The sequence below is a fragment of the Enoplosus armatus genome, chromosome 11, assembly GCF_043641665.1.
Source record: "Enoplosus armatus isolate fEnoArm2 chromosome 11, fEnoArm2.hap1, whole genome shotgun sequence".
NCBI classification, from domain to species: domain Eukaryota; kingdom Metazoa; phylum Chordata; class Actinopteri; order Centrarchiformes; family Enoplosidae; genus Enoplosus; species Enoplosus armatus.
The window spans coordinates 2761446-2773713 of record NC_092190.1 but is presented as its reverse complement, the minus strand read 5'-3'; the positions used below and the strand labels follow the sequence as shown (position 1 = coordinate 2773713).

The following is a 12268-nucleotide window of genomic DNA, read 5'->3' as shown; positions in this document are numbered from 1 at the left end:
GCGGTGTGGTCAAACAAACATCACTTTACATTAGAAGAGTGTCAGCAAGACTGAAAAGATCCCTTACTTTTGATGTCAGTAGCATCTCGTCCAGACCACATCTTCTCCAGGTAGTCTACTGCTCAACAAGACAAATACAGAAGATCAGTCAGAGGAGAAGGTGCTGCTGTTGTTGATGATGATGATGATGAACAGAATGAACTTTGAAGCTCAACTTTTAAGACGACATGAGCGAGAACTCCTTGATTTGCCCAGAAAAAATGTAAAATGGAATATCTGCAGTGGAAGTGGCCTTGAGTTGAGATTGATTGGTTTTTGTGACGTGTATCATCCAATCAGAGAGCTCTATGTGTGTGTATTTACATCTGGTACGGAGCTGTGTGCTGGTCTTACTGCCAGGTGAAGAACTAATAACCAGGTTTAACCCGACATTCGTCCCTCCGTCAGCACCAGGCTCCACCATCACCCCATCCTCTCTCATTTTCTCCCCTCCTTTATCCCTCTTTACGTTCAGGCTCAGTGTTTAAAGTGATGATTTAATGTGTAGCTTCACAGGAGCGGGACGGGCTGATGTGATGATGTTGACAAGTTATGTTTGTTGGGAAGAAGAGTCTTTAGAGATGATTTTGTTTGAGAAAAGTCATGGAAGCATGTTGCCGATCAGAATCATTGTACTGCAGTCGATACGTCGGCCTATAACAGGGGTTCCCAACCTTTTATACCAAGCCATGTTTACTTCTACCCTTCATCACGGGTTGCATGTCTGAAGCTGGAAGTGGTATTTCCTACCCCAGTAATCATCTTGCAACCCCTTGTTGGGGTCCTAAACCCCAGGTTGGGAACCATTGGTCAACCGTAGGAGCATTCAAGGAAGTTGGACTACTGTCTTTTTTTTACGGCTCACCTTTGATTTTCTTATACTTCTTGTACCAACGACCAAACTCCTGACATTTGGCAGTGGAGACGTTGGCATAGTAGGAACTATTCACTATGGAGGAAATCATACTCTGAGAGAGAGGGGAAAGATAATTAATAACCAACATAATATGAAATGCTTACACTCAGTCAACAACCACATGGCATGCTCACACACACACACACACACACACACACACACACATTCACATTCACATAATAGAAATAGACAAACATTCATCATGATTGGAAGCCACCCATGGAAACTCAGCCAGTACAGTGCAGAGAGGGAATCTCCAGCCACACACACATATGCTTGCAATTGATGCTGCGATCAACACCCACACCAGAGCTCCATTTAAACACAGTATGCACACACACACACACACACACACACACACACACACACACACACACACACACAGCAGTCATTATGAGACCAGGATAGGGGGCTAAACATGCAGCTGGGGAGTTTAACATGATTGTGGAGACATTTTGTGGGGTGGAGTTTCATTGAAATGTAGAAATAATCAATACAATACATATATACGATCAATCCTGAATTTCTAATTGAAACCGACGTAAGGTATCAGCCCGAGGATGTGATGGTCTAGAGACGCTTGACGTAAAGAATATCTTAAAGAGCAGATCTAGCAGATTGTGTTGTATTGATGAGCCGCTCTCTGGTGAGCACATTCTGAGGCGAAGGTGACGATGAGGTTGAAGAACACGAGGTGCGATGTGTTGTTGTTGTTGTTGTTGTGCAGCAGCAGCAGCCAGATGTTACCTGCGACAGAGGGCACTCTTTGGCCAGAGTGCTTTGGTTCATTTCCTTCAGCAGCTCTTTGAGAGCGTTCCTGACAGTCGCGTGGTTCCACTGTTCACAGGGCAGATCCTCCAGCTTTGAGAAACTACAACGAGACAAAACAACACACGCAGGAGTCAGTCACTTCTTCCGGTTAATGAGTTTCAGCACAAGAGGACTGAACATAAAAAACTATTGCTCACCAACATTTTCGTAAACAGGCTCTCACTTTCTCGCGAAGAATTAGATAAGAAGATCGATAAATAGGGAGGTACAACCAGCAACCTCTTAGCTTAGCATAATCAAAGGTAGCATGTCCAAAAGTAACAGAAATATAAAAGCAAAAACATTGTGGTTTTATTGGGGGGTTATACTAATGTTTGTTTTTTTGTGCTTTAATTAATATAAAATAAAGAAATACATAAAAGGTGGATTTGTGTAATGGTTTTTTTTTTTTTGTATCCTCTTCCATCTCACATCAAACAAATTATCTAAATTCCTCATCTCAATTTTTTGGTCAAATTTCTTCGCCGGGAGTTGCGACTTCCTGGAATTCCTCCTCTGGCAACTCCTCCGGGCCAACAGTCAGACACATTACCCCGTCATAAAACCACAACTGGATGTTTTTGCTCTTGTTGTTTTTGTACATATTAAATAGACAAGATGCGATGTACAGTCGTTATGCTAAGCTATGCTAACAGGCTGCTGGCTGTAGCTTCATATTTACTGTACAGACATGAGAGTGGCATCAATCTTCTCATCTAACTCTTGGCAAGAAAGAGAACATGCGCAGCTCCCCAAAATGTCAAACTGTTCCTTTAATCCTAAAGAAACCTCTAAGCCCACTGATCTCTCAGACCTCCTGTATTAACCTCAACCTCAAACCACTGCTTCCTGTATGGACCTATCTTCCTGCAATCCTCCTGTTATTATTTCATTTTAACCTCAAATAAATCTTTTCGACACTGAGCACAAAGTGCGCCAAAGCTCTGCTGTTGCCATGGATACACGCACAAACACGTAAACAAACCTGGCTGGTATGCGCCAAGACAATAACAATAATAACCCTCTCATCTGGAGTTTATCTGTTTTTATCTGTCCATCAAGATCCTGCCTCACTTATTTGAGGGAACGAGGAGTTCCTGGCACGCGGACTCTCCCTGACGGAGGCAGATAATAGATAAATCCCCACCGGGTTGTTTAACTGTAGCTTTAGTGTTTCAATATTGCTGCTTTCTAATGCGATAGATATGGTAAATTCTTGAGCTGCAATCAGCTGCAATGACATCAGCCGCCCAACGGACCAAGTGTCTGATTCAGTGCAGCCGCACACAGTGTGTATGGTTTACAAGCCTCACTGTGTTCATGAAATACGGACGTGCAGTCCCTCAAATGTTTTTCACATTCAAGGGAGGAGCGCTGGTGAGTAAACATTTTTTACTGCTTTCTCACTCTGAAATGCCACACACACACACACACACACACACACACACACAATTTCTCGTGAAACCCAAAGAATCGGGTCCAAAACACGTCTGTAAAACTGCATCCTGTGACGTCTGACCTTTGCAGCTGGATGCGTAGTGTGACCATGTGGTAGACCTCCATCAACATGTCGGCAACTGTAGCTTCTGGTGCGTCAGTCAGGAAGTGGATGGGCAGCGGGTTCCACCTGCCCACCTTGATGATACCTGGACAGACACATGAAAGATCTTTTTTTTTTTTGATTTGTCAAAATTTGTTTTGACATTGTACAAAAATAGAGGTAATATAGTAAAATTAAAAAAAAAGGGGAAAAAAAGAACTCCAGCACCCCAATATTCCTTTATATACTGTTAACTAGTACCTCGTACCACCGGGATGCACTCTGGTCTATGTGGGCTCTTCCAGATACGTAGAATAAGCCTGGCTGCTACAATAAAACCTGTTAGCAGAAACCCAAACTCTGCTTTAGTAAGAGAGATTTAAAGAGCCATTCAACTTGTTTCAGACAATCCTACAGAACATGCCCGAAGTGGGCACATTTCTACATGTCCTTCTTACATTTCCAACATTTATTATCTTGGGTTACGCCCAGTTTGAGGGGTGTAAAATAATACCTATGTACAATTCTGTTGCCCAGCCTACAGTTGAGATCACGTGCTGCCAGAAATCTTTCCCAATCTCACCGTCAAGATCCCTTCGTCACATTCTAGTTTTAGTATTTGAGATTTTTTAGCATGAAATATTTATTTGCTTCACTGCATCCGATTCTGAAAAAAGTGAGCTTGAACCAACAAGTTTTTATTATTAAAGGACCAAACTGGTGGTTTTCTTTGGCACCCGAGACTCGAGGCTCACATCCTGAGTCCCGCATGTGGTCGGGTTTAGGCAACAGCGGCACTTTGGTTCAGGTTAGGGAAAGATCCTGGTTAGTGGTAAAGTAAACACGTCCTGTCTCGTGCTTCAAGTCACTTTTGACTTGTTCAATATTTAACCAAGACCACGATGTTTCCCGAACACGAACCGAGAGCTGCGAGCGCCTGAACAACCAGAAGAAATGTTGCTTCAGTCGCTGCGAGCGGATATTGAATTACAAGAGTAGATACTGGTGGGAAACCAAATGTACGAAGAGTTGTCACTGAACGCTAAAAATGTTTCTTAATTATGTGCTCTGTAAAAAATAATTTCTAGCAGACAGGGTTGACATCTTGACTTTACTACTATGCTGAATTATAACTGGGGAAGTTATGGCAACGGATGCGTTTAGCTCAAACCCAGCAAACATTTTGAAGTTGAATAAATGTTTATACAACAGATAATACGCTAATACTTTAATGCAGCTATAACTAGATGTTCCAGCTGTTAGCTTTCTTGGTCGGCTGTGAAAACGTGACTCATATTTCTGACAGCGCCTCAGAACTGCTGATATTGTTGCTAATAGAAGTCGTTTCAGTCAGTTTATGTTTTACTGTATTTTTAATGAAGAGCTCGTCCCTTCAGAGAGGCAGAGTGACAACCAGCAATCCAGTCAGTTCAACCAAATTACAAAATAAAAGACAGTCGCCTCAGTGGCGTCTCACCATACACACAGTTTCAGTTTCACAGAGATGTGTTGCCTGTGGAACTTTTGCCTCCGCCCAAATGTAACGGAGGCGAATTTCATATGTGCAGCTCGAAGCATCGAAAAATTACATTTGAGATTTTCTTTACTGAAACGACGTCCTGGCTACTCAGAATAACTGTTGGACCACATTGTCATTAGTCTTCATCGGGACGACTGGCGTCTCACACGGATGAGAAAACAAGCGATGGACACAACATCACCGGCAAATAGTCCTGCAACAGTTTTTTATGTCTAATCGTGTGTGTGTGCGTTTGTGTTTCTGCAGCGGCGCCATGTGTAAATGTCTCTCAAATCTAGCTGAATTTCTTTTAAGACGAAGGTAAAAAACCATGCAAGCACAAGACATAATACACACACGTGCACTTCGCCTACTCGTTCACCCACCACATTCACACACACACACACACACACACACACACACACACACACATTCACAGAGGTTTTTCATGGGGACTGGCTGGAGCTGTGAAAACTAAACAAAGCTAATCACATTACTATCCTCTAAATGAGATCCAGACGGGTCCTGAGAAGTCTCTCTCTCTCTCTCTTTCTGTCCCCTTGTTCCTCCCTCTCTCCCTCCCCCCATATCTTCCTCCTCTCTTCAGACTTCTCCACAGACCTCTCTGATGTCTCTCTTTCTCTTTTTGTTCTCTTCTACTGTGTTTATATCTCAGTTATATCTTTGATTCCAGTCAGGCCGAGCTGTGTTCTTAATTATCTGGCCGTACAGGGAGGGGGGGCATCATTTAATCCACTATGAGCGGGGGGTGGGGGGGGGATGGGGGGGTCTGGACTGGACCCCTCAGGGCAGGGAAGAACCCCAGAGGAACCCAAGACCACCTACACAACGTTTAAGAACCCGAACCAAACCAGATAGCTTTATTAGAACAGCAGTAGTGCGTTTTAGTTCATGTGGGCCACCTGAAAATGATTTTTTTTTCCAATATGGAAGCTTAGTTTTCTGTCTTTATACACGATGCAACATCATGTTTGTGAGAATAATATTTACATTTTGAACTCCTGGAGCACCATTTCTCATGTGATTTTGAGACATTAGATTAGTCATAGATTAGCATATTGGCAAACGTGATTTTCAGATATTCTACATATTAAATGTAAGTCATTGCATTTAATATGGCATTTGAAATGTTATTGTAAGTCTGAAATGATCATGTGACGTAAAATATTGCACACGTGACGAATTTCACATGCAAAAGACTTTTTGTTTTTGTGGGGTTTGTTGTTTTAATGAGTGTCTTAAAGCGATGGAATAAAATACTCTATTATGACAGAGAGGAAAACACTGAGCCGACCTTCCTCTCTCTTATTGTTTCTGTCTCTTTCTCTTTCACACACACACACACACACACACACACACAAAGACACAGTTTCTCTTCAGCATGCAGCATCTGAAAATAAGCCGTAACAATTTCGCTAATGCCAAGTTGGGTGGAAGCAAACGCGTGAATAAGCAGACAAACACAAACTCACCGAGGACACATGACAGCACACAGAGACGTGGACACGTACATGTACCAGCTCGCATGCGAGCACACACACACCCACCCGCACCCACACACACTCACACGCTCACAGTTTGATGGTGAATGCATTAATAATTGATCCATCATTTTTGGTCTGCTGTTCAATGGGCTCTGCTTCTTGTCCACATTTAAAAGTAGAAATCATTGTTCCCATTTCCACATTAAAATTCCACCTCCCAGAGACATGCTTTTATGTGGCCGGCTGGTGGCTTGGCTCATGTCTGAGTGTGCCCATCCGCACAAACGCAAATCCATACACAAACACACACTGATGTCTCCAACTGCTCTCATCAACACTCGCACAGGCCTGCACGCATGGATGCCTGCGCGCACGCACACACACACACACACACACACACACGTGTACACACAGTAATCCTATTGTCCCATGCTAGAATAAGTCTTAATGGTCGCAGCAGTCTGCACACGCATGCAGGGCTTCTTCCAAACTGGTTCCAGCTTCCACCCCTGGCACACACTGAGGGAAACCCCACACGCCTGACTCATCCCTATCATTGCACCCTGAGGAACTCCTCTTGATGAAAGTCTGTCATGCTGTCAGTTCAGGGAGAGCAACCCTCCGCTGAAACGCTTCTGCTCATCTGTAAAACAACGAGGCCGGGCCCTCCGCTGAGGGAGCGACAGCCTGACGAACGGCAGCAAAGAGTTTCAGGCTTGTTATAAGTTATGATGCAACTCACTTTGATCCAGAACACTTAAAAATGGCTCTGCAGCTTTCAAATGTTTCTCAGCTTTGTCTTTTTAGCTCACTCTTTTGGTTATTAGAAGAACATTTACCCGGTGGAATAAAGCTGCAGAGCATTTGGACCAAACTCCATTTAATAACTTAACATTTATAAGTCCAGACTTGATGAGTTATGTTTGTAGAATAAGCTTTTTAGACATGACTTCCTAACTCTACGTATATTTTTAAACGGGGAGCTCACGACCCATTGCTGAGATCTGGGAACACGGAGACATAATACATACAAACATAATAACACGTGCTGTCAGACAATCAGACAGGTTGTAAACAAGCCAGCAGATGATCTAAACCACTTTATTCTGAGGTGAAAGTTTAAGGGAACACACCCGGAACGTTGGCAATAATCCCTTAATAATAATCCCTCATTTCAAACACGTAAAGTTGATATAAACTAGGGATTAAAGTCAGGAAGACCTTTATGATCACCACGTTCTCAGATCTCCACAATGCTGTTGCTATCAACAGGAATAATGGCAAAAACTACAAAATAAGACCCAAGTTTTGATAAACCAGAAGTAGCCTTTAAGATAAACTAATGGATTCACACCAGCCAAACCCGGAAACCCGAAAGATGTTCATAAGAATGTACTATTACTGATTATTAAATGTATTAACTATTAATAAATACAGAAGCAAAGTGCGCCTTGAATAAATAAGAATGCCGAACAAGTCAAATGTAACCGCGCCCTGCTGACAGACGGTCTGAACTCAGATGTCAAGTGATTCAGTGACATGGTCTGCAGCAGTGACCCTTTGTGGCCTGTTAGACGTGGCACTGCAACAATGCTCTCTCTACCCACTGTCTCTCTCTCTCTCTCTCACTGACCACTGTTAACTGTTCGCTGACTAAAGCCGTAAAGTACAGGTCTGCTCCCATCCATTCTATAAAAGCCTTCAGACCCTTATAATTGAAATAAACAATATCTCCCAGTTAATTGCTGGGCTAAGCTAATTAAAGAAAGGCCGTGGTCCTCGGCGGGGACTTTAAATACACCGCTGGGACACAAGAATGCAGGACACAATTCAAACAGGGAGAAAATAGCTGGGACTCTGTGTAATTTTGGTCGTGGACCGCAGGGGAAAAAATGTATAATTTAAGCCAGAAATTATTCATTTAACATAAACGCTTGTTTTAAAAAACAAAAAGTATTCATTTGAGAGAAGCTGGGGGGAAGTGTGTGTGTGTGTGTGTGTGTGTGTGTGTGTGTGTGTGTTTTGTCTGTGATGCTCCATGACTACATGGTATCTACGCCGAGTGTATGTGAACTTCAGCGTGTGCGAATGCATCCTTGCATGGGTTAAGTAGAGTTTACAAGTGTGTGCTTTGTGCACACACACACACACACACACACACTGTAGGCGACCAGTGCTCGAGTCAATTGTTAAGAGTTTTGTTTGTGTCGAGCTGTGATGTCCCGTTTAGTCTCGCCTTTGAAGCCCCTGGTGTGGTGCTTTTCAGAGGGGGGGAGTGCATTGATGTGGACAGGGGACCAATGTGGCTCGCTGTTTTCCACACACACACTGATGAGACAGACGGAGGGAGACCTCCCCTGATACTTGGCAAAAACACTGAGGCTAAAAGTGCTACTAATGGCATTCATCTGCAAGCCGTAGCAAACACTCGCCGTACAATTTCGTGGGCTATTTTAGGGCCACCGCTGCAGGATAACGTGCTTCTGCGTGTTGTTTATTTTTCCAACTCGCTTTAACAGATCGTCAATTGCAGTTCTGGATTTTACAACCAGAAGAAGAAATTAAAAAAAAAAAAAAGACGTGCAACATAACCAGCAGGCGAGAAGGGGTTAATACTGGAAGGACAAAGGCGCCAGCAACAGGGACACATTTACACAACATCTGAGATGATCGGATGGCAAATAGGGTGCAGTGCAGTTCACTAGCAAGCATGAACATGGTGAATGGCTAATTACAAGTTATCCAAAATATTATTAAGAATTATTAATTACCCTTAAAAGAGCCTTTTAATTGAATATCCTTTAGTCTCTCAGGTGTTACCTCAACTTGTATTTGCTTCTATTTTATGCTTTACTTCATTCTTGCAATAAGCTTAACTTTTGTTGTTTTGGTCACCATTTCTGGCAAATTCTTGAGATATGGAAACTTTGTGGTCTTTCACGACAACTGTGTCCGTTTGGAAACAAGAACAAGAACTATTCCGGCCAGGTTATCTAAACCTCTTTATTTGGAGGTGACGCAGGTAATAATCCAGTATTGCACCGGAGAGTACAGTAAGTACAGTAGGTCGAAGTTGAACCAAAGTTTAAAGCCCCCTTGTGATATTGGGCTATATAAATGAAATTGACTTAACCAGGAAGTCAGCGCTCTGACTTCTGATGGATGTTTAAATGGACAGTTTTAGAAATTGAAAAAAAGAATTCATTGATGAATTAATTAAAGTTGGTGATGAAATGAAACCTGGAGTTCTGTAATGCAGCTTTTTTTCAGTTGTGGGAAAGTACCAGAATATGGAACAAAAATGCCAGACTTCTCCTGTAAAACAGGGAAACTTTCTTGAAAAAGTTTTTGATGTGCAACAACATTATGATAAGTTGTATTAAGTGTCGTCTAGGCCCGAAAGATGATTTCTTGTCTGCAGCAAATGATAGTTTTGCTCCAGCATGAACAAGAGTGACCTTTTTAAAGAGTTCCAGCTGTTTAATGTTTGACCTTGCCGCAGTGATGTGAAGGTGTACCCCAGGGTGTGTCTGTGTGTGTGAGGTGCAACCGGCTCAAAACTTTCAACCAAGGAAGGCAGCGAAACGTCAGCCATTTTTGAAGTTGCTCTTGCGTTTGAGTTGCCTACAACTCCGACTATCGGAGCCCCTCGTGTAACGGACTGAAACATGCGACTGGTTTGAGATGAGAGTTGGGACTATTAAAGGGGAACCAGAGAGGTGAAGGTCAAGAGTCTGTTTCAGGTGGGCTGGAGGCCTGATGATAAGAGCTGTTGGCCTTGAGGCAGTAAAGGGATTACCTGTGGCAGTGTGTTTATGGGATGGGCAGAGCACACACACACACACACACATGCAGTCTCTTAAACATGTCTGCACGCTCGTAGGTCTGCAGAGGATGGCACACACACACACACACACACACACACATGAAGACTGGAGCGAGATCTCAAACAGATGGGGATCTCCCACCACTTTCAGTCTATTGCAATAGCCGTGTTGCTCGCTGTCGCTCAGTTGTTACCATTTTATATATCGATGTGAGGCAACGTCCCCAGATGGCATTTTCTGCATACTTGAGAAAAGACAGCAGTAAATGACACTGTCCTGCTGCAGATGACTAACATGTGTGCGACAATAAATTACAGAGTTTTTATTTTCCTCTGCTTCATAAACATTCTCACACATACTGTACACACACACACACACACACACAAACACACAGTGTATTTTTGTCTTGTGGAGACATTCCTGTTGTCCAGCTCTTTGTTGTGTCTTTAATGACTTTTACAGCCTCTGTCTGTGTCTTAGTTGTGTTTTTAAAGCATTCCTGTGCTCGTTGCCACTGTGACAGTACAGTGTCGGCTCTAAATAGACAACCTCACATCCAGTTTTCTTCTCAGGCCGCTGATTAGAGGGAGAGCCTCCTTTCAAACATCGTTCTCGTCTTGACCCCTGAGCTGCACGCTGTTTCATACCGAGTCAGTTTACACAGCTAGAGACACTCGGAGGTTGGAAAATCATGCCTGTTATTAACGGCCTTGAGGAAACCCTCTTCTTGCTAACAGAAAGGGGTAGCTTGACCTCAGATATTACAGCGACAGGATTTGAAGACTACCGATGTTTCTCTGCCAAGCTGAGGGTTTCAAGTTTGCAATCTGTTTTATTGATTCAAGCAGCATCGTTGTTGCTAAGCACTCTTCTTTTGTGGCGTCTCAAACAAACAGTTGTACTTCCGCAAAGTCCATTGCTGCTGGTTTTCTGTTTGTTTGACTTTGTAGGTGGCACTCTTGTATTTGTTTAGTTGTGACGGCTACCTCTACGACCATCGCTTCTCCAGCTCGCTGTCGGCGTCTTCTTGTTTACTTCAATTTGTGGAATGAATGCCACGCTAACTTCTGACTTTTTGCCCCCAAAGAACGACCCACCAGACAATGGCTTTCATCTGCTTTCATGAGGTGGGTTTATGCCAAATGTTACGGCATTTTATTCATGACGAAGTCAATACCACTCTCATGTCTGTACGGTACATATGTAGCTGGAGCCAGCAGCTGGTTAGCTCAGCTTACTAGGGACTAGGGACCAGTAACTTCCTGAAGTCTCCCCTGGTTGCCTGGCAACTGCTCCCATCACATAAACCCCTGCGAAACCACAGCTTGTCGTTACATTACATTTCAGATGTAAGGGTTATAACGTGTTCATTAATGAGCTTTAGAGGTGCTAGTAGCAGACTTTGTTACTTTCCCCCTGTTTTACAGTCTTTATGCTAAGCTAAGCTAACTGGCTGCTGGCTGCAACGTCATATATAATATTCAAACACAAGTGATATCGACCTTCTCATCAAACTCTCAGGCAGAAAGCAAATAAGCTATTTCCCAAAATGTCCATTCCTAACTTCTCCTTTGAGGACGAACTTCATAAATCGTGAGTCAAGATCGGCCCGCAGTTTTAGGGTCACAGCTTCTGTCGTGGGTTCAAAACTTCTGTCGTACTCATGATTTTACACATGATTCACTTTAATGTTCGAGTTATAATCGTGGGCACCACAGGCCTTGTCTACGGAAACAGAATGCAGAGATATGACAGTCTGGTGTTTCGGTGTTTGCAGTGTCTCGCTGACTGACCGTGAGCTTGCGCGGCCGAGCTGTGGGAGTAGCCGAGGGCCAGCAGAGCCGTCTCCACCAGCTGAGAGAAGAGGATGTCCTTCCTGACCAGCACAAACTCTGCGTGCTCCTCTCTTCCCTCACAGCCGTCCGTCTGAATCCCTCCGTCCGACTGCTCCACCACACAGAAGACTGGAATCATCAGACCTGTCGACGGACGACGGAAAAAGGAGAAAACAACAAGTAGGTCCTTTTATTGATGAACTGCGATCACGGCACAGTTTAGCCCTCAAACATGCGGATCACGTTTCTTTGTGGATCACGCTGTTGATTATTGCGA

The 12268-nt window shown here is 43.5% G+C and overlaps 1 protein-coding gene across 1 annotated transcript in view; it reads right to left on the bottom strand.

The window, feature by feature from the left end:
* Window positions 1–12268, bottom strand: part of satb2 (SATB homeobox 2) — a 41054-nt gene that overhangs the window by 17401 nt on the left and 11385 nt on the right. The window contains exons 3-7 of the mRNA XM_070914461.1: window positions 11950–12135; window positions 3285–3411; window positions 1703–1826; window positions 905–1007; window positions 68–118 (exon numbers count right to left, since the gene is read on the bottom strand). Coding sequence (XP_070770562.1) covers window positions 68–118; window positions 905–1007; window positions 1703–1826; window positions 3285–3411; window positions 11950–12135 — 591 coding nt within the window. The remainder of the gene's footprint in view (window positions 1–67; window positions 119–904; window positions 1008–1702; window positions 1827–3284; window positions 3412–11949; window positions 12136–12268) is intronic.